At 44.3% G+C, this 23125-nt stretch overlaps 1 protein-coding gene across 1 annotated transcript in view; it reads right to left on the minus strand.

Annotated features, from left to right (window-relative positions):
* The window catches only part of SLC4A4 (solute carrier family 4 member 4), a 307465-nt gene that overhangs the window by 132906 nt on the left and 151434 nt on the right, over nucleotides 1-23125 (minus strand). The window contains exons 6-7 of the mRNA XM_006018773.3: nucleotides 21906-22085; nucleotides 6117-6193 (exon numbers count right to left, since the gene is read on the minus strand). Coding sequence (XP_006018835.1) covers nucleotides 6117-6193; nucleotides 21906-22085 — 257 coding nt within the window. The remainder of the gene's footprint in view (nucleotides 1-6116; nucleotides 6194-21905; nucleotides 22086-23125) is intronic.

Consider the following 23125-nt stretch of genomic DNA (forward strand, 5'->3'; position numbering starts at 1 on the left):
TATAGCTGGGATCTTCAGCAGAACTGAACACTGGCCCAGACCTATTCCCACTGTTGAGTTGAACGGAAGCTGAGAGGTCAATGCTGAACTCTTGTAAAATCCTGTTCTATAACTTGCTACCACTCCTTTTTCTCCTCACAGACAAGGTTCTCCCCATGTCCCCCCAGCTGCCCATCCACCATGCTACAGGCTGGGGAATATGCGCACTGGTTCCATGCCTCTGAGAGTTTGCCAGGCTGAGTGTTTTTTACCTAGCCTTGAGCCCTCCCACACACTAATCCTCAACCAGAGAAGAAGACATAATTTTCTCTCTCTCTAAGAATGACTTCATGGTTAGCCAACAGCTAGATTAATTCTGAAAAAGTATCTCTCACAGAAATCAACAATTACATGGGGAGAGGTGGAGGAGAAGGAGGTCATAAATCAATACCAGATAGGCGGCATCAAATGAAACCTTGCCTAAGGTCCAGGTAAACAGGCTGCTGGATGCAACCCAGGAAAATCTCATTGTTACCTACCATTTTAGCAAAACATTGGGCCTCAGGTCAGGTCTATCAAAGCAGACAGGTTCTCTCCCCATCTCTGGCCCCAGTCCTGCAACAACTTTCACATTTATTCAACTCTATGGGCTGTGAGAAATCCCACTGAGCACAACAGCAGTGCTCACAGGGTGTAAGATCAAACAGGTGCATAAATCAAGGCAACATCTGCATCAGAGGTATGCCTGTTTCAACAGATAAAAACTATAGAGTCATCTTCTACTCTCCTTCCTCTCTCCTTTTCCAGGGTGGGTGAGAGCAAACCAACTGCTTTCAACTCACTCTCCTTGCTCCTGCATTTGGGCAGTAGCTGGCTTCTTCTATTTCCTCATTCCACCCTTGTGCCAGGGTGGGAAAAGATAGACCCTTTGAAATCCATGGAAATCAGCCCCAAGGAATAGTTCTTAATACCATTCTTCAGGAGGAACATATCCATTTCCTGACCAGGGGTAGGTGCTATTGAATTTTAAAGCCTTTTTCTTCTGGTCAATCCACTAACTTCAGCTTTGCTTTTTGTGACAGTGGGAGCCCCTGCTGTCATTACAGATAGTATTAGCTGCCTCAGTGCTCTTTTGCCCTTGTAGCTGAAGTTCTGGCCACTTACGGCATTTGTCCAGAAGCTTGTACTGGCGCTGCAGTATGTGCATTTGTATAAATGGAGAAATGCACATCAGCACTGAGAAAATGACAAAAGCACATTTTTTAATTAAAACACATCAAAGATGTGTTAGTTCAAAAACACACCACCACCATTTTCTCAGTGTTGACAGGCATTTTGCCATTTATACCAATGTATGCGATGCAGTGCCAGGCGCAGCAGCTCGCATGCGGTGCAGACTTGATTAACTGAGTCTGCTCCAATGCACCAGATCTCCAGCGCATCGGAGCAGACAAATGCATGTATATAAATGCCCTTAGTACCCCTAATCAGATGACTGCAAACAGCCTCTTTCAGCAGCAATCTCTTCCAAGGTGAAAATATGTCACCTCTTGGTCATCTGAGAGCTGCTGTGCCCAGATGACCACATTTAACCACTGCCACCAGAGTCAGGAAGCCTCCAAGGGGAGAAAAGCATCAAAGTGCACTTTAATGACATGCCAACATATTTACCCTTATGCAGAGAGCTTTCCATTAGAGTGACTTTTCCTGACATCTTTTAAATTTAATCTGTCCACTCCCCAGGTAATGTTTATATAACCTCTCAGTGTATTAGAAATATTAAATAAGTATCTGAAATAGTTACAATCCTCCCTTAAACCACAAATCCTGTGACAGCATGCATGTGTGTGTGCTGTCAGTGGAAAGAGTCTCCAAACAAGAATGGCAGAGAAATAGGAAGATTGTGTGACTGAAGGCAGATGCTATTAACCTGGTGAGCGAAACACCTTTTGGGGGACATGAATGGAGTTGAGAGCCAAGGCTACCCTACCTAGCAATATTACAATTGCTAGGAAGGGAATCCCAAATATGTAGCATGCAGACCAGGGTAACCCCAGTAAGAAAAAGACTGAGAGCTACTGGTTTACAGGATTGACTAGTTAGATAAGGAGCCTTTCCCATGTCAGTGTGACATTACCAAAAGGCACTGGCATAGAGAATGTAATGCAGGTGCCTAGTTTCTATTTTACGAGTGTCTGTATTACAAGCAGTGGTGGCCTTAGGGTTGTTGGGGCCCTGGGCAAGAGAGTCATTCGGGGCCCCTTAAAGGCTTAATTTTGATGACCTATAAGCAAGTTGGACATTTTCGATCTCAATTTCACTTTGCCCTATCCATGAAACTACAATGAAAGTACCTTCATACAATATTGATAATACAAACATTCAGTGTAATTAATTTTTATTTTTATAAAGTGTGGGGCCCTGGATGGCCGCCCGGTTTGCCCTCCCTTAAGGCCACTACTGTCACAAGGAACAGTTGGCAATAATTAACTCGGTTGCTAACACCCTCAAAGGAGGCAGAGCAACTCAAGGCCCTAAAAGCAGGACAGTCTTCTTACTTGGAGTTAGGATTTGTGTAATATGGAATAGCTTGCTGGGCCTTTGCCTCTCTGTGCAAAGAGATTTTTTGAGGCTATAGCACAATCACTTAAACACATTTCTCCCAATTAAGGGACAGATCCAACTCCATCAATTAGGGGCAGACAGAAGTGACAATTTTCATCTGATCTGGCCACAGAAAGCAGTTTATAGCCACGATGAAACACAGGTACGCAGCTGCAGGCAGCTTCAAAAATGGCCGATTGAGTGAAAATCCAAACCCACATTGCATGAAGGGTCAGATGAAGAAGTTTCAAAACAGAGAGTCTTCTGTAACTTCTGTCTATGCTGCCTCCAAGCCTGTTAGTGCTTTCAGAATGGGAGTGGGGAAAGAGAGCAGAGGGAGTTTGGTTTGGGGGCTTTTTAGCCCCTGCTGAAGGGTGGAGCAGGTGTATAGGACTCCCCCCCCCCGGGGTTGCGGAGCTCTAACTCACCCACCCACCCTCCAGGGCTGGCTGGGGAACCCCTAGAACAAGCTCCCTCTGCTCCCTTTCCCACCCCACCTCCCATTCTTAAAACTTTGCAGTCTCACAGGGAGTAGAGGCCATTGCTAAGGGAAACTGGCTGTCAGCTGCAGGCAGTAGCTAGATTCCCCTCCTCCCTGGAACCAACAATGAACTTCTGTTTGTTCCAGGGCATCGTTGTAATTCAGATCACTTCCTGCAAAGTGTTCTCAGTTGCAGCGGGGAGCTGCATTTCTGCACCCTAGATGTCTAGGTACGATCTTGTAGCACCCTGCTCAAGTTCATGAAAAAAAAAATTTGCAACATGCTGTCATCTTTGCCTTAGAACTCAACAACAAAAAAGTAGCAAGTAGGACAGGGTTCCACCCACTCATTGGGTTTATCATGTTTCAGAGATCTGAGCATGGTGGAACAGCATCACACTTCGCTGCTTAAGACCATTTAGGGGTCTAATAGGTGGAATAGAGTCTGATGCTAAGCTTCCTTTGTGGGGAGGGGTAAAGAAGTGGGGGAACTATAAGATGTCCTTAGAAGGACAGATGACTTCTTTGTGAACAGAGAACAAAGAGTATACATGTTTCTCTGGAATTTCTAGCTTTCTCCAGGTATTTTTCTGCCTATTAAGAGCCTACTGGAAGACTGATTCACTGAGGGGTGGGCAAAACCTGCCAAGGGATTTTATCCGGCCCTCTGCAGATCTCTTGACCCCACCCGGCCCAGGTGCAAGAGGCAGACCAGGCCATGGCTCATGTGGCCAGTCCCACCACCCCAGGTTATTCAATGGAGCTGAGACAGCGTGCCAGCTGGACTCACTTCCTGGTAGCCCCAACAGTAATGGCTCCTTCCAGCTGCCACTTTTAGTTTCTGCCACCAGACCTGGTGGATGAGATCTCCATGGAGACTGGCATGGGACCCACACAGGCAGGGCGTGCTTGGCCAGGCAGATGGAAGTGGGGCATAGGCAGGCAGGGAGCAGTGGGGCAGGCAGGGGCAGGGCCAGGTTTGGAATCACAAGGTGGTGACAGCATGGGTCCAGGGCCCAAGGTAGAGCCACAATCTACTGCCTGCACATCCCTGCAACAGGCGCCAGTTCCATAGGCAGAGGCATGCAGGAAGCGGATCGTGCTTCTGCCCTGGCCATAGGCACTGCTATGCAAACCTGATCCCAGCCCTGGCCCTGCCTGCCCTCTCTCCTGGGTGCTGCTCCCCACCCACCCACCCACAGCCCCATCTCATTCACTCAGCTGAGCATGCCTTGCCTGTGCGGGTTCCCAGCTGGTCTTTATCACTGGGTGGTGACAGCGCAGGGTCAGGCCCCGGGGACAGAGCCATTTAGGAAGCTTTGGTGAGATGCTGCAGGGAAAGGAAGGGGGAGTGCTGACCTGGCCTGTGACACCACACCAAACCTCGCTAAGTGGCCCTCCAGCTCAAATAATTGCCCACCCCCAGATTAACCAGAGGTCTAGGTATAATCTGATTATCGTATTAGCTGCATCAAACTATTTACTAGAAAAGTTTTTATTGTCAAAGAGGTGCATAGGCGGGATAAACAGCATACAAGTTTGGCCAAGCTTCTAAAGCATTTCCATTTTTTTTAAACCTTCAAACACAATTTTTCCCTTTTTATTTGCAAGGTCACATAAAATCAGGTCTTGATCCAAGCAACACAGCCATAAACTAATATCAATGTCTTTTGATTTAAAGACAGATTGACAACTGACATATACAAACAAACAAATATGAAATGGAGGAGACTCTTTCTCAAAGTAGAATCGGATTTCAACATACAGTCTTATTAACCTACAGATTTTCAGACAGGCTACTAAAATAATGAAAGCTTGTTACACTGAAGTCAAAACAAGAAAACCGAGTCTCTTTCCATCTGTCACCATTGTTTCCTTGCTTCCTGGACTGCATGGTTAGTGCTGTTCAAGTAAATTACCAGATGCCATCAAAACATCACAAACTTTATCATGGTGGAAGTATCAATCAGTAACTGAAGTTGAGATCTATGGTGATTTTTTGGGCCAACTCCGAACTGCTTACAGGACAAATTTCCCTTGTGCAAAGTTCAGAGTGAGGAAGTCAGCAAATTAACTAAAGCATATTCTTTTTTTTTTTTCTTCTTACAACACAGTTATTTAAAGCTACCAGTGTTTCATTATAAACTGATGAACACTGCACCTACGAAATTCTGCTGCACATCAAAAATTTAAAGACATTTTCAAATCTGATCCACATTGGTATTAATCTTTTAAAAGCACTGATTATGTCATTCATTTTTATAATTAAATGAATAAAATAAACTATGCTCTGGATTCATTTGGCACTTTCACAAATATTTCAAGATGATACAGGATTTGTTATCTTTGTTCTACAAAGAACTGAAAGTTTGTTGCATAATTTCAGTCTAGTTTTCTACTAATGAGTAGCAAGATTACAATGTTCTTTATGCTGGGTTACTTTAAAACATTACAATCTTCCCTATTAAATGCAGAATTGTTGCCTTCATTTTCCTTTCAAGAAATAAAAAGAATGGGTAAGGCTTTCTTACAACCCTACTCCTTCCCATACACACACACACACTTCTCACTTGCCTCTGACTGAAGCTGGGTCATTCCAGCCCCCTGTCAGAAAACATTGCCAACCCCTGGTCCCACACTGTGCTGTGAAGCATGGTTTGGAACCTTACGTAATACAAGGCATTTCAACAAGGAGAGGACAGCTGGAGATGCTTCAGGAACTGGATATGCCCCATTCACTTCTCAAAAAAATGATAATGCACTTTGGGCTTAACCACTAAGCCGGCATCATTGCTCCCAGAGGTCTTATTATCCAACTACCACCCATCACTAGCTGCATTCATTGCAGTACCACAGTTGCCTCTTATCCTACTCAGTGCTTCTAACTGGGGCATCTTGTTGGTCAGATCTGAGGAGCACCTGATCCAGTTCCTTACCAGTTCCTTGCACTCTGGTCTTGTGTTTAAATCCTCCCTCCAGCATACCCTACCTCCTCCCTCTACACCCCTCTTTCCCAGCACAGCATCAAACAAAGTCCAAACTGGAAGCTTACCTGCTCTTTGTCAGGTTTGTCAGAAATGTCATTCAGACTGGAGGAAGTCAGATTTCTATGAGTCATGGCTGGACTGCCTGTAAGGACAAGGTCAATACCAATTAAAGCATCTGTTACAACCCAAAAGAACAGAGGCTCAGGCTACAGCACCATGTACCCAAGGGTTTCATGAATGTAGGCATGGGGGCATAGTGGACAATATTATAGGCCCTGAGGCTGGCTGCTTTACACAACTGAACATGGCACATTGGGTAGAAAGAAATTATAGGTTGGTAGTGTCTTCTCCAAACATCCCCCTGTTATATATGAGACAGAATTAAGTTTCCAGAAACCACTGAGAGTTTGAACCCTGCTCTGGGATATGTCTCACTAGGGTCCCTTCCTTGAATAACATCCCTCTCTCCCTAATGGGATAGGGAGCTCTCTGAGCAGTCTGTGTGAGTAGCTGGTTTAATATTGCATCTTGGGAATCTACACCATTAACTGATGCTGCACAATAAAAACTACTTCTCTCAGTGTTACCTTATTAACCTGAGCCTATGAACCTAAGGCTAATTCTGAGATCTGCTGAACAAAACTGCATGCATGACAGCTGGATGTCAGTCATAAACAACAGGTTTCCTGATCCCATATCCTGAACAGACACAGATATTTTAGCTATTTTCCAGCCAATAGAGAACAACTCAAGTGAGGGACTTCACACTTTTCTTTCAAAAAATGAATGAGAAGCTAGATACATGGCTCTCATCCTTAAATGGTCATTAATGTACTCCAGCAGCAACCAATACAGCACAACTTGATAACTATTGCATGCACCCTTATGAACAGCTTTTCCAGCTGAATCCCATGCTTTCAGACACTGTACTAGAGACAAGTATCTGACATGGAAAAATAAGAACTAACTGAAACCCTTACTCATTTCTAGAACTCTTTTGGAAACCCCTAAACAAAAAAAAACAGTGGCAGAAGAGAGATGACAACAGAAACAAGTGTCCTACATTCTCAAAGATGATTTAGTTGTGAAATATTTAGAGGCTTTCTCATTTCATCTAGAACCAAAAGTTTTGCACTATAGCAAGAGGGGCTGTTATCACAACATTTTCTGACTATCATGAAGGAACAGAAAATACTCAAAAAGACTACTGCTGGGAGATTTCGAAGCCACGTGGACCAGATTTTAGGCTGCTGTGTGGTTCAAGATAAGTTTCCTTAATTTATGGATATTTATTCAAACCAACATGCAAAGGCCAGATTTGCAAATAGAGAACTGTACTCACCAGTTCCTAACAAGAACAATGGGAGCTCGCAGGTACTGCGCACTTTGGAAAACTGGATTGTTCCACTTATGTGCCCAGGTGGTAACTGACCTGCTTTGAAATTCGAACTCATAATATTTTAAGGTTTAGCATGTTGTATTTGTCCAATTAAAGCCACAAATAAAATGACTCAAGACACTGGTGCGGATAAGAGCACTAACAAGCTGGCCAGCACTGAATAGATTTTGAACTTACAGTACAACTCAGAATCAGTTGCCATCAGAACACTTACCAAACAACCATTAAGCTTGGATTCTCATGTGCATATTTAACTAATATATTCAAATATCTCATACAACCATTCCCATACCACCTGGAAAAATTCACACAATTAGACTGAGCCACTGATAACACTTTGTTAAGAGGGCAATAATATTCTCCAGCCCCTTTTCTCATAGGGAAGTAAAAATCAGTTACAATTTTGTGGAATACAGCAGGTGTTAGTGCTTTGTATCCTCTTGCTTTATATAATATATATTCTATGACACAGATACTGTATATATAAAGATGTACAGACATTTTTTTAAATTTCCAGCATCCTAGCATGTCTGAACGGCACATTAACTCATGATGATAACAGGCTGCTTCTCCTCTCAACTTTCAGAAATTTAAATGACTTTCAATAAGGATTTCCTACGTGTTCTGTTATGTCTTAGAAAACTTCCTAATTTAGTTTGCTTTTTATCTCCATACTTTTAACCTTAAATGTACATTCTATATCAATAAACATATACCATTCCTTTCAGGATGAAAGACTCCCAGCCACATATAGTTAGCCTGCTTTGGAGGAGGCAAAAAAGGATTTGGACTTCATAATGTAGCTGTTTCTTCAATGGGAAGCTGTGTTAGTAAGACTATGAATACTCCTTTTAGCAATCAAGTGTTAACTAAAATTATTCATGTAACTTATCACTAACTTGAACAAGAATGGCCAAAACATCAAAAGAGAGGTAGTTAGTCATGTTAGTCTGAAGTTAGGCAGAAGGCAGGGTAGATTTGCACCCTATTGACTGACTAAATCACAGAGGCATAGCCTAAGCTTTCATAAGCAATGGGCTTACTTCATCAGATGCTGTGAAAAGACATAATGAAGTAAGCCTGCTGCTTAGACAGTTGCTATGAAAAGTGAACCCCAATATTTTTCTCCTGCCAATATCATCCAAGTTATCCTTGAAGATACCAACATATCTGCAAAATTTTTCCAGTGTGCCTGTGCATAAGATGGGAAATGCTATGTGAGAAACTGGCCACATAATTAGAGAGGCATCTACTTGAGTGGCTTCAAGAAAACTTTGGAGAATAAAAACCCTAAAAACTTGACAAGTGCTCCTTTAAAGCATTTAAAGTATTTGGAAGAGTTATGCTGTGTGTAGTTTGAGGGAAAAGCTACTTGCTGATGGTATACCTCCCTCTCCTGTTAACTGCACTGGCATAAAGATGGCATTGTTGGTGGACTAACTTATGTAATCTATTTTTCTTGAGCCAGATCCTATCTCATGGTGAGATTGCTTTGGCTCAAGAGACAAGACTGATGCTAACTGTGGTTTTCTGACATCTACAGTTGGGGGCAGCATAACTACTGAGGCACTACTGCTGTGCTCTAGCCTAGTGAAACTGCTCAAAAAAGGCTCTGCAATCTTGCTTTTATTTCAATAGGTGGCAAAACTCCCACTGAATTCAATGCAGAAGGATCTGGTGCCTAGAAAGGTAGCCAGGTTCTGCACCGAAATTGGCTTCTAAGAAGTAGCCCCATGAAGCGCTGCAAGCATCTCAGTCCTAACTAGAGTGTAACCACTTGCAAAACTACAGTGATTTACTCCAGTCAGAGACCAGCCAGACCACAAGGAAAAACAGACTGCCTTTAACCTTGACATTTTTATTTCAAGCAGGAAAGCGCTCACTTTCCAACAAAAAATTATGCAAGCAATTCAATCATGAGTTGGCAAACCTCACCATTAAACAGCAGCCAAGATTTCCAACAGTAAAATGAGGGACAAATAAAGCTGCCACTTACTGTACAGCACAAGTGTGAACCTTTGTTTTTACTGTTTATTGTTTTTCCTTTAACTGTGTTTTATGTTGTTTTAAACACCTCTTTACCTGATTTGACTATCATGTCACTCTGCCTCGCACAAAAGGATTTGACAGGTACACAGTTCCCAATGTCTACAGTCTCATTCCCATCATAATTGGCTGCTATCAGAAGAAAGATCTAGCGCCAAATCCCTATGTTTTTAAAACACTGCAGGAAACTAAGCCAGGAGTCCTCCCTCATTACACTTAGCAACAGCTTCAAGAATAAATCACTTTTAACTTTTAGAAAATTTGGAGTGACGGGTTGAAAATTATGAGGGCAAAAGAAGCAGAATTCCTGCCTCTCTTTCCCAACAAAATCACAATTCCTCTATTGCCTCCCAATGACACTTGAGTGCTTGGGGGCAAAATTCAGCCTTGGTGCATGTGTACTTTCCTGGATCCTTAACAATGAAATGTCACCCTCTACCAAATGCAGTTGTTCATTCTGACTTCACTTGGCATAAGACGCACTTATTTCACTTGCTATTCTTATACCTTCAGCTTGTCCACATTAGATTCATTTTGCACAGCAAATATGAGTATCAGAGCCTAACAAAATATATGTAGTACTTGGAAGACAGGGAGCTCCTCACAAGACTGTCTGAATATAGCTGTCAGGGCATAGACCAGGGTCTTCTACTCTATAAGCCCAGCTTTCCATCTAACACAGAAACACCTTGAGTTTGCAATACTTTTTCCCTAGTTTCACATCAGCATGCAACAGTAGTCTAAGATGTTGTACAAGCTTTGACAGCCCAGTCAGCACCAGGGAGGAGAGGTGGTGGCGGAGCCGCATGCTGCTCAGGACAGGATGAGCCTAGCTGGAGCAGCAGGGGCTCAGCTGCATTTTCTCCCTACCTGCGCTGGTCAGTCCCGAGCGGTACACAGCTCCACCGCCACTTCTGCTGGCTGATGCAGATCTGGCCAGGCTCCTCCCATCCCCAGCAGCACATGGGAAGCTGGCTTCAGCCGTGTGCTGTTCCAGATGGGACAGATTCGTCCGGGTCTGCACCAGCCAGGAAAGGCGGCATGCAGCTGAAGTCGGCTCCTCATGTGCTGCTGGGGACAGAAGGAGCCCAGCTGGGTCTGCACCGGGCAGCAGAAGCAGTGGCGGAGCCGTGTGCTACTCAGGACTGACTGGTGCAGGCAGGGGGAAAGCCGCCTTTCCTGGCTGGTGCAGACCCGGCCGGGTTCATCCCATCCGGAGCAGCATGCAGGTGAAGCCAGCCTACCAGGTGCTGCTGGGGATGGAGTGAGCCCGACTACCAGCAGAAGTGGCAGCAGAGCCTCCTCCTTTTGGGAGCAGCTGGCACAGGTAGGGGGAAAGTTCTGGGGGAGGTCTGATGCCCCTGAAACCCCACTGCTGGGGCAGGATGTTAGAGGGGTCACAATCCCTTGCTACCTGGTAAGTTGTGCAAGGGGAGGGACTTCTGGTGGCAAATGTCAGAGGTGGGGCTTCCGGTGGCAAAGGTCAGGGGGCAGGACTTCTGGTCCCAAGATGGCAACAAGGGGGTGGGGCAACTGCAGGAGCGGGGCTACCCATGCGGCCCTTGACAGCTCACCGAAACTCATTAAGCGGCCCTCTGCCCAAAATAATTGCCCGCCCCCAGTCTATTCCAATGTAGATGAGAAGCCAACTGCATGCACTGCATCTGTAACACTGTTGTAACTCCCATTACACACAGTCTTGCATTTAAAATGTATCTAACAGCTCCTGAGTAATGGAAGACTACAACCAGACTGATGCTTTCAGAGTCCCAGAATGTGGTAACTACAAGATGCAGCTAGTATGGACTGTCAAATGCTGCTGCAGCATGGACACAAACTGCTGTAAGGAGAAGCAAAACAAGTAACTGTTTCATGCACCCAATGCCCCTGCAACAGCTTCCTGACTTAGGGCTGTGCGACTGGTCCGGACCAGTCCCAACCCCCCCAAAATAAGCAGGGCTATCAAGGAGGTGGCATGACCATGGCAGCTAGGCAAGGTGCCAGTCTCCTCTCCAGATCCTCCACTGATAAAATTCCCACCCTACACCTCAATAGAAACCCTAAAGAGGCAGCAGAAAGCAGGAGCACATCTCTCAACCTCCATCCATCCCACAAAACACACCCAGTCTTGGTAGTTCAGGCAGGTACTGGATCAAATTTTCTCTTCCCCACTCCCACTAAAGTGAACCTACCCTTAAATCACTAAGGGTATATCTATACTACTTCCACAGCACTCCCAGGAGAACCTCTGAGATGCACAACCCTTGCACATCCATTCCTGTTCTGTATATACTGACCCTGGAAATGAGAGCTAGGGAAACCATCTTGAGCCCCCACCCCTCACTTATTCCCCCCAACTCTCAAGCATGCAGGAGACAGCGCTCCAAAGCAGCGGCAAGGCAGCTTCACTACTGGCTTTGGTGCATGCCAAGTGCATGGGTGATTCACATTTCTCAGCAGGGCTGTGGGGAGTAATCACAGAAACAGCAGAGGCATCTCTAAACAAACTACATATCCTTGAGCTAAGGGGTAATATCCAAGAGATTGTTTCTCACTGCTAGGAGGTTTTATTTAGAACATTTACATGAGGCATATAGAAGAAGGTTGTTCACTCGGGGAAAAAAAAACCCACAGAGATGAGACCTAATTTGTGTAAAATACTACAGAAAAAAGAGGAATGCATGCTGAAGAGAAAAGGGGGAGGAGTGGCAACCTAGTCAGGATGAAGGGGGGGTGAAGAAATTTTGTTTATAAAATATTAAAAAATAAACTAACATCAAAACATCATTATGTTATGGAAAATCCACATACTATAAAAATACAGAGCCCCACTTAGCAGGTAGTCAGTAGAAGCAAAAACTGCCCAGGTAAGTAGACAGTAACACTGCTTGGTTTTGGTTCACTGACAGCCCTTCCCTTTCCCCCACCCAATTATTTCAGGTCAAGCATTCTGTTTATCCCAAAATAACATTTATGAGCTTTCCTATACTTTTTTAAAATATAAAACTGGAAATATATTTCTGCTTTTGAACCATTTCAAATAGAAATTTGATACTTTGTTTAAAAATGTCAAAATTACACCTTTATTTTTTCAAGTCTTTTCGACTGAAATGACTTGGAAAACCAGATATGAATTTGTGATAGTTTAAAATGACCCAAATAAGCATTTTTATTGGCAGAAAAAAGTGTTAGCTGAAAAATGTTTACCCAGCCAAGCCTCTAAGGGCATCTATACACATGCCCAACACTTGCTCTGATGCAGTCTAATTAGAACGCATCAGAGCAAACTCGATTAGTTGAGTCTGCTGAAGCATACTAATTAGCACGCTCCAACAGCCTCAACATCACATGTATTCAGTGTCTTTGTGCTTCAAAATAGCAATGGAGGTGCTTTAACTGAAGCTCATTGAACGAGCTTTAGTTAAAACACCCCCACTGCTATTTTGAAGCTTGGGACACAAAATACAGGAGATACTGAGGGTGCTTTACAGCCCTTCAAAACTTAGCCCTTCAAAATCTATAGAGGACAATACTGCAGGCCTGAATCAACACCGTTTTACCCAATCATGCCTTGATATCCAAATGTATATAGCATAGGCAATGTGCTTGAAAGCCAAGCAATGCTGTCTCAGACAAAGAAAAAACAGAAAAGAGTGAGAAAAAAAGGCAACGTTCAAGTACGTAGCTGGGATATAATTCAAATTTTAAAATGATGATGACCAGGTATCCTGGTTTTCTCTGTTTAAACATAGCAAATTCTCTGATTAAAAAAACCTCAAACATCCATCTCTCTCTCTCTCTCTCTCTCTCTCTCTCAGTTTTATTGATACATTTACAATTTCAAAGCAATTATGAAGCCTTCCAGGGCCTCAATCACTATAGTAAAATAAATTCTAAATACCCATACATTTTGGCATTTTATTTTGGGATTGTTATTTTGGAAAATCAGAGCTCCCCCTGCACCCTTTGGCCACCAGGACATGGGTCCAGCTGCGGCTGTCCCCCCAATTCCCACCACTTTGTGGTGCTGAACAGCCCTGATATGCTGGTGCCCTGCCCATGCCATTGCCCTTCACTTCCAAGCCACAGCCCCCCCGCCCTGCTAGTGCCCCTCTCTCCCTAACCCCAGCCCCCTGCCCCCCCCCAGCCCTGCCAGAGGGGGCCTGAGTCCCAGCTGCCGCCTGTGGGAAGTGGCAACTGCTGCGGCCCAAGTCAAAAGCAGAGCCTAGCTCCCCCTCCCTCACAGGTGGCACGGCCAGAGCGGAGCCCTGCGGGGGGAGGGGGATGCAAGCTACCCGCTGTGGGCTCGGGCTTCCCACCCTACTGCCCTCCTCCCCGGAACCTCCATGGCCCAGCTGGTGGGACCCTGCAGGCAAAGCAGAATCAGGCCAGGCAGGGAAGCTTGGTGCTGCTGCCGCCATGAGCCCCGCACTGCCACGGCCATGCACTCCCTGACCACCCAGCAGCAGTGAGGGGCACAACTCCGCACCACCATCTCTGCTGCTGCCAGGCGGGCAGAGCACACCTCACCATGGCAGCATGGGGCTTGCAGTGGCAGAATTGAGCTTCCCCATCCCGCTCTGTCCTGCCATGCTGGGTCCTGCCCACTGGACGACAGAGGCCCCGGGGGAGGGCAGCAGGGCAGGGAGCCCAAGCCTGCAGCAGGCAAGCCACCCCTGCCCCTGTTCTGTGCACAAATTTGGGGATCCAGCACTCCCCCCACCACCCCCGGCCACCGCCCAGACAAGCTGCCTGCAGCTGTCCCACTCCCTGCCTAGGCCCTGTGGCAGGCAACACATGGCCCCAGGCCCCAAGCCCCATGCACTGCTCAACTTCCTCCCTCCCTATGGGGGCCTCAATCCTCTGCCTCCCCTCCCCACCCTCGCCCAACCTACTTGCAGAAGCTGCGGGAACTCCTCTTCAGGCTGCCCGGTGCCCCCCAGACAAGCTGCCTGCAGCTGTCCCACTCCCTGCCTAGGCCCTGTGGCAGGCAACACATGGCCCCAGGCCCCAAGCCCCATGCACTGCTCAACTTCCTCCCTCCCTATGGGGGCCTCAATCCTCTGCCTCCCCTCCCCACCCTCGCCCAACCTACTTGCAGAAGCTGCGGGAACTCCTCTTCAGGCTGCCCGGTGCCCATGTGCATATATGACCATGCACATGGTGCCCCCTGGCCTGACCACCCTCCTCCCGCTCCCCCCAGGCCCTTGCTTGCAGAGAGCTCTTTTCAAAAGTGAAAAATCCACCTGTTTCTCCTTCAAAATGCAAAATCTGCATTTTTTTTTTTTTTTGGTTAAAAGGGAGATCCTGCCTTAACCTCTTTCTTAAAAAGAGGAAATTCAGGTTTTTCTCCTTAAAATGAGAAAAACTGTGTTTTACTACATTTTTCCATCACAAATGGAAAACCCAGATCCCTGGTGATGACAACTTTGGGAGAAAAGGAACAGGACAATCCTATGATCTTCCAAACTTCACTGTTCTCTTCAAGTTGATGGAAACAGTAACTGAATTACCATTTTCACCATGAGAAGAAAGGAACCTTTGGAAAAAAAAGCATGGAACATGCAGTAGGAAGCAGCTAGGAGAAGTGTGGATGGAGAGTAGTGCAGCTATTCTATAAAGAGAGGAGCCCCAAACTCTCTGGTGATTAACATGGCAACGAATAGTCAGGAGCACTAAACTGCCCCACATTGTACTAAATTGTCCCAAAACATTGACTTACTTAGCCATCCCATGCTTGGGCTGCGCTGAACTTGAATTTCATCATCCAAGGTGCGGGTTGCTAGGCAGGGCACTGAACTCTCAAGTGGGCTGCGTGCTTTAGTAGCGTGGCAAGCAGAAAACAGCAGGAGCCAATAGCAGCAGCAAGGTAAAGGAAGAAAGCAAAGTTAAGTAGTAAAAAGAAAAAAAACTAAAGGAATTGCACAAGCAGGTGAGTTAGGAAACAGAGTTTGAAAATGTACATTGTTACATACACAGAGTTCAAAACAACAGCTTTCAGGGCAGTTTCCCACAAACGCCCTTTTCTTAAGTTCACCCAACAGCTCTGCACCTTGCAGGTCAATCCACACAATGACCAACATTTTCAGACCTGCAAACCTAAAGAGTTAGGCCTCTAAAACCAGGTTTAGGCATCTAAGCAGCGGGTAGCCTGAATTCCAGAGGTGTTGAGCTGACCAGGCTCCCCAGTAGAACCAATGGAAGCTGCAGGTGACCAATATCTTTGAAAACAATTGGGTCACTTTTTTAAAGAGTCAACACTGACAATCCAGGCCATTATTCACACCTGTATAGATGCACCAATTAGTACCATAGGAACATTCTCCATTTTGTAGTAGAGCAGCTGATGAATTCTCCTGGTCTTTTCAAATTACACTTGAACACATCTTTTTTCTTCCTTTTCTGTCTCTTCCCCTGTGATACTCTTACTCAACTGTCCCTAGTGTTTTATTTTTTTAAAGGAACTTGAGAAACAGGTTGTATGAAAAACACCATACAAAATAAAGCCATTTTGCAGTGTAAAATAAAACATGGGAAGAGAAGCAAGTTTTCCATTGTTGGTATCAAGTCACTTTGCTGTCATCTTCAACACTTTCCAAGTGCTGTAATCAAGGTAGTTATTTTAACATCTCTGCTTCCAAACTACTATCATCCATACAACAGGCACAACATAAGTAATCTGAAAGCCAGCTGCTTCTTCCCAGTCCCCCATACAACAGGCATATAATTTACACGCTTAAATCTCACTGATTTTAGGGCACTGAAAAAGGTATTAGACACCCAAATTTCTTTTAGGAGCTGGGCCTGGAAGCATAACAATTGTTGATGCATTCCTTACACTCACAGCAAACATGCTATAAACCACTCCTCTGCCATTAAGTAGTTTAGCCTATAGGTTGTGTGAACAGAGATAATGTTTTTAAAGTGTTTTTGATGAACAGGCTTTTAATAAAGTTGTAAGTTGAAGCCTATTAGTATTTTAAGCAGGGAAGAACTTAGTCAGAAATCTAGATGAACGATTCTGAAGAAGTACAGCTACACACAGAGGAAAAGGAGCTCACTCTTAATAGAGATGCAGATGAGTTCCTACTGGTCATGTGTACACGTGCATATTAATGTAATGCAATAAACTCTGACACTTTACTGCTCCCAGGTGCTGCATTTACATATTCGCCCAGCATGTTAAGCCAGGTCAGAGAAGCCTTGGCTGGCAGGGGGCCGGGGGAAGGAGGGGAACGGGATCAGCCTGCCAGCCCGGGGCTACTTCAACCTGGCTCAATGTGCTGCAGGAGGTACTAACTGGGACATGAGTACAGGGTGAGCCAGCAGGCAGCCCCTGTATTGAAGCACTCTCATGCCCCAACCTGCTGTGTTAGCATCTACACATACACTGCTGCAGAGTAAAAAATTCCACAGCGGGATAGTATTTGTATTTACAAGTACTACTCTGCTGCAGAGTTAATTAGTTTACTAAAGCTTAATGACCCAGCACATGTAAACACAAGACATTTACTATGAGCTAATTCATTAGGGGGACGCAGCAAGGGATCAGAGATGTTCTGTTCACTAGGGCACCTCTTGGGGTAACAAGGAACAATGGTCACAAACTGACAGAGAGCAGATTTAGGCTAGATATCAGTAAAAATTTCCTCATGGTAAGGGTGTCCAAAATTTGGAATGAGCTTCCAAGAGAGGTGGCACTCTCCCCTACCTTGGGGGGTCTTTAAGAGAAGGCTGGATAGGCATCTGGCTGGGGTCATCTGACCCCAGCAGTCTCTCCTGCCTAAGAAAGGGGTCGGACTCGATGATCTGTTGAGGTCCCTTCCAACCCTAGCATCTATGAATCTATGAATTAGTCTACTCTTCAGTAAGCGTCTTGTGTAGACATGCCCACTGACTATCAAATGATCCAGAATCTCTACTCGGCTACTGAGTGAAAGAACCACTGTGGACTGATGAACTAGGCTGAAATTCAGGAAAGGGTCTATATTCAGAAAAAACATTAAGGCATTCACTTAAGTGCTTTCCTGAATAGGGATGGATTAGAGCATGCATTTAAGAACTCTCCCAAAAAAAGAGTGTGCTATGAATAACTTCTCAGAAGATGCATGAAAGCACCAGGGAGACAGTACCAAAAAGACAGATAACAGAACCTCCCTAATCTGGAATGATAGGTTGAGGGGTTAAGAGCCTTGGCACAGGTTACCTTAAAACTGACATAAAGGCACTTAAAATGAGAGCAGTCATTAGTTAATGGGTGTTAAACTGCCCTAAGTACCCTCTAAATGTTCTAAAGATAAGCCACTCAAAAGGAGAAGTATCTACCAAACATTTTGCCCATGCTGTTCCAGGTTATTGTTTTGTACTGTTTGAATGGTCAAGAGAGTCAAAACACTTATCTTCCATTCCTCCAACAGCCCAGGATGCACAGATCCCAGGCGCTCTACCCCTCCCTACCCTCCAAAACTCTAGTGTTTCCCACTCCCCACCCTGCAGAAAGCAACTGCTCTGAACTTAACTGCAGAAAGACCATGGAGCCAGGGAAGCTTGCTTCCCTAGCTACATGTTCTCACTGTCGGAAGCTCAAATTCAGCAAGACCAGAGAGCTCCAGGGAAGCCCCTGCTGCTCTGCGCTGAAACCCTGGGGGCCCTACTCTCAGCATGGAGCACCTGCAACAGTCTCAGCCAGAGGCTGCTCTGGAGACGCTGCTTCTCCAGAGCTCTGTGCTCTTGCCAGTCCTCTAGTGGCAAATCACAGTAATGTAGGTCTGAAATTACATGAAATGTCATGCCCTAAATTTATGACTTTACAGCAGTCCACAGATATTTGGTATTATGCAGGCAACCTGTGCCAAGGCCCTAAGGGACTACAAACTTCATGCATTAGCACTTGCTGGAGAGAAGGAGAGAGGGGGGAAGCACCAAAGCCACAAACTATATATGCTGTTCTAAACCCTGTTCAGGCTACTGCAAGTGGCCTGGAGAGGGGCCAGGAGTTGCTGTGGTACTTCTGCCTCAGGTTATAGGGAGCATGTTGCTACCTACAGCGGCCCAGCAACACAGTCACATTGCAGTGTGTATCAGTAATTGCATTCCTAAAACTCTACAGTCACAATGTACTTCCATTTTGCCCAAAGGACACATTAAGAGAGGTGGAAGTAACCAGTGGAATTCAACACCAATTTGCCTTTATTCAGACACACATTGATCCTGAAAGGCGTATTCTTCTCCTCAAAGTTACTGACATGCACTGAGTTAGACAAATTTATTGTAGCTTTTTTCCACTTTAAGTCTCCAAAAAAGATTGGAAATCCAGTGGCAGATGGACAATTGACATCAGTCACACTGTAGAAAGTGCATTTACTAAAGAACATGCTTTTAACATCACAGTCTAAGAGGAGAGTAAAACACGTGAAAACATGGCTTCCAAGGCCTTCTGAAAAATTGATATGGCACAATAAGCGCCAGTAAGTTACTTAACATTTTTGAAGTTTAAACAGATGTGCAATATCTTATGTAATGTAGTTAAGCCTCAAAACATGCTGATTTATTAATAATCTTTAATGAGCATCTAATAATTGAATTTGGAGTTGAAGAGAGGTTACCCATTGGGACAGCAGCAGTGAACTTCTGCAGGCAGAACAGTGAGCTGCTGTCTAACTAAAACCACCCTGAAAACCTATTAAAGAGAGGTGCAAAGTAGGCAATGCACAAACCTAATGCAATGAGGAACTGCTGTTGCTATCCTCGTTAACCTCTACCACAGCAGTAATATTGTATGGAAGTGCCAAGAAACACACAGACAAAATGTCTCCACTGAAAGGAAACATTTAGCTAGTAGAGATCTCTACGGACATTCACTAACACCTTGCGTTCATGGTGCTTTTATTATTGCTGTTAGGCATGATGACAGATGGGTGCACTCACACTGGTCTCATTACATTTCTATTCATTTAAAGGGCAAATTATGCTTTCAGACACTCATGGCACCCAGTTAAATCCAGGAAGGAAGGTACTCTCTCATCCAAAAGGAGATATGAATTGCTCTTTGTAATTTAAGTATTAAAATAAATAACAGCAAGAACTAATATTAAAACCCTTAGATTGTATGCAGCTCTTTTCATCTTTATATCTCAAAGCAATGCAGCTTAATATTTGTAACACTATGTAAATAACCATTACCCTATTTTACAGATGGGGAATGGGAATCAGAAAAAAACCCCAAAGGTACTTGTCCCAGGTCACCCAGCAAACTAGTGCCATCAGTAGTAACTAGGACAGCTTGTCTGTCGTTAGCAACAGCAGTTCAGCACATACCTCCACCATTCTTTGGCATCTCTGCCCAGGGCACAAAACCAGCTGGTTACACCTCAGAGTGCCAAAGCCAAGAAGAGATTCCAAGTCTCTCAAGCTGTAGTCCAATGCAGCCAGTGAACCTTACTCCCTTTTTAGTAAGGTTGTCTTTAGCCACAACAAATAAGCTTTACAAAAGAATAAAGGTATTTTCTGTCTTGCTGATGCCAGCTCACAAAATTTTAGTAATTTTGCTTTGTTTTGCTTTGCTTTTAAGTGAGTGCCAGCAGGGAAACTCAACCTTTTGCAGTACACAAAGGAGAACACCGTTCCTGCGCCACAGGCTGACAGTCTAAGACTGAGAGATACCCACAGTGTGCAGCATACCAGCCGAGCTGCTGGTGGTTTGCTCTCAAAATCTTGTATTTTCAGTTGTTTTTGCTTGGCACGTCATCTTTGAAAGGCTGAAGTAAGGGAGAAGAACCAAATGAGAAGCTGGTGCAGAAGAAAAGAGAGACCATTCCAAATGTTGGGGGAGGCAACAAGAAAAAAAAAAACTTAAGACCTTTATAGGAGGATACGCATTCTGTATATAATGGGTATCTATTAGGTCACCTACATCCCTAGTCATAACACCATTATATGCAGTAATACCAAATAATCACAAGGGTTTCTACACACATAGTGGCCACAATTCACTTAAACTCATTTGAATGTAGCGTTACTATGGCATTACCATGACAATGCAATGCCAAGGCATTGGTATTATTGTAAGCAATAAATATTCCATTCACACACACACACACACACACACTCATGCATGCACACGCACATACATATACCTGCCCTGAAAATAGAAGGGCAGTAAGAAAGAAAAAACATTACTTAACAAATATGACAGTAAGAAATGCTAGGATGTACTTTGAAGCACACTGCATCAGCTGATCCCAGTGCAGTAATGTTTGGATCACGTGCCCTTAGCTGCTTGCTTTTTAAAAAAAATCAACTTTTAGATGTTTTTCATACAACACTGTGTGTTGGTTTGCAAAATCTAAAGCCATAACGTGCTATCTAATTGCTTTAAAATGTTATTTGTGGGTACTGTTTTCTAATAGGCTTCTTTGATAAGAGCAAATCTTGAAACACAATACCCTTAGTAACTATGGAGTCACTGCTGATACCTCCAAGTATATGTGAAAATAGAGCTATACAAATGCATACACACACAAACACATCTATGTTTATATATTCAAGGCCAGACTCCATTGCATCTACTGGGCATCTAAATCAACTTAGGCACCTAAATGCAATACTGTTTCACCCTGTTCAAGTCCTAAAGATCTATTAATGCATCTACTTTTTAACTCATCATGTGATCCTTAAGACAGAGTCACAAAAAAGCAGCAAGGAGGAGGAGCACCCACTCACTTTTTGCATTAACTGGTTTTCAGGGACTCAAGCAGGATGGAATAGGATCGTACTTCAGCATGTAAGTGGACTAAGACACCTAATGGATGAAACAGAATCTGGCCTTCAGAGGATTTCGTAGGATGATGTTTCTTTTTAGGATGAATGAAGCGACATGGAAATCAGCTTTACCCACACTGGACAGTGATTGTAGCATAATAAAAATGTGGTGGCTTTTACTACCACATAATTAGATTTGATCCGACTTTGAAGGAACACATATCCCTTCTGTAAATAATTTAATATGCATAAAAGCAGAGTCTGTATTTCTATTAAAAAAAGAAACTTCAGATACTTAGCCTTTATGTTCTCAGGCATTCTTTACGTGCATGTGCTAATGTTGAATACCCATCACCACTCACATACCATCTGGAATTATATCCGTGTATGTTTCACTCAGAGCCTTCCCTTACTCTGACTCCTTGTGCTGTATCCCCTTGGGTTCACACAACTAGTCCAGTGAAGATATGGTTAGAGCAATGTGCCATGGCAAAAGCAGCCTTCAGAGCCCATAACTGAAGCATTTTCAGTAGGGCCTGATACGTTATTGGTGGGTTAGAAAAAGCATGATGATACGATGGCAGCGGAGTTAGTTTTGGCGTGGATTACTTTGAAAGGGAAGGCTATAGCCAACTGGCCTCTGCATTACCATTATCAGGGTTGGTAAACATCCTACTTGCACTGGAGACGGTCTTCCCAATGTCAGCCAGAGAGCGCAGGTTGGATTTCTTAGTCTGGTGCCGATGCTTCCTGAGCAGCGTGTAGGTAACCTTGTCCTTCATATCCAGTTTCAAAAGTCCCGTCTCAATCTGATTATCAACAATCATCTCTGTTACAAAGAAACAAGAAAGGGTCGAGGAGGAAGAAAAACAAATCACAAAAAGCAAAATTGTTTGAATGTTTCTTTTAGACTAAATATCTTGCATTTTTTCTGAGGTTTTATTCATTTTTGTTTTTGAAATGTAGCTTTGGTTTTTATATACCATGGAATAGATGCAAACACATGGAACAGTTCTCACAAAACAACTGATGCACAGTGAGTTCCCTTTCTTCCCCTTTTAACTTGGTATAATTTGTAAGTCTGTCCATATCCATAGCGACAGTTACTGAGAATCTTTATTCTACATTACTGTATTGCTCATGAAATGAAGAGGACAACTCTTACTTGTCTCTCACTAACTTTCACTTATGCTAATGATAAAAAAAAAATTAAGGGAAACTGAAAGCAGAATGTGTATCACTTTTGCTAACGCAATGAGCCAGGAAGTCAGCTCCTATAAACTAGGGCTGTGCAAAGCTTCAGCAGCTGATTTGATTCAGAGGAGATACGGCCTGATACAGCGACCAAATCTCCAAATCCGAATCAAATTGGGAGACCTGTTAAAAGGTCTGAATCAATTTTGAAGCCTCCGAATTGATTCAGAAAATATTTGGAGATTCGGAAGACAGACATGCAAGACACAGAAACTGGGGGGTGGGGAAGGGAGAGAGATGCTCTGATATTGACATCTGTAGCTGGCCAGTGACTGTGATCTTTTCCTGAGTTACCTTGCAATCACACTGCTCTGGGGGAGGGACACAGAAACAGCATATAAGGCTGTCTGAAGTGATCAGTGCCTTTTGTGAGCTCTCTCTGTTGTGAGCTTGCTATCTAGTCTCTTGGTAGCTAAGAGTAGCTAACTAGTCTCTCTCTTATTCTGTGTTTTCCCTGACAGTGTGTCGTCACTGTGCACTTCAGAAAAACACAGCATATATTACAGATACATACACATTTTGTAGCACACCAAGCATTATGAAGCATGCTGGAAAGGCAGGTGCCAGGTCTTCTGGCTGGGGAGGAAGAGGGGGCAGAGAGAGAGCTGCAAGATC

The sequence above is a fragment of the Alligator sinensis genome, unplaced genomic scaffold (genome assembly GCF_000455745.1).
Source record: "Alligator sinensis unplaced genomic scaffold, ASM45574v1 scaffold222_1, whole genome shotgun sequence".
NCBI lineage: Eukaryota > Metazoa > Chordata > Crocodylia > Alligatoridae > Alligator > Alligator sinensis.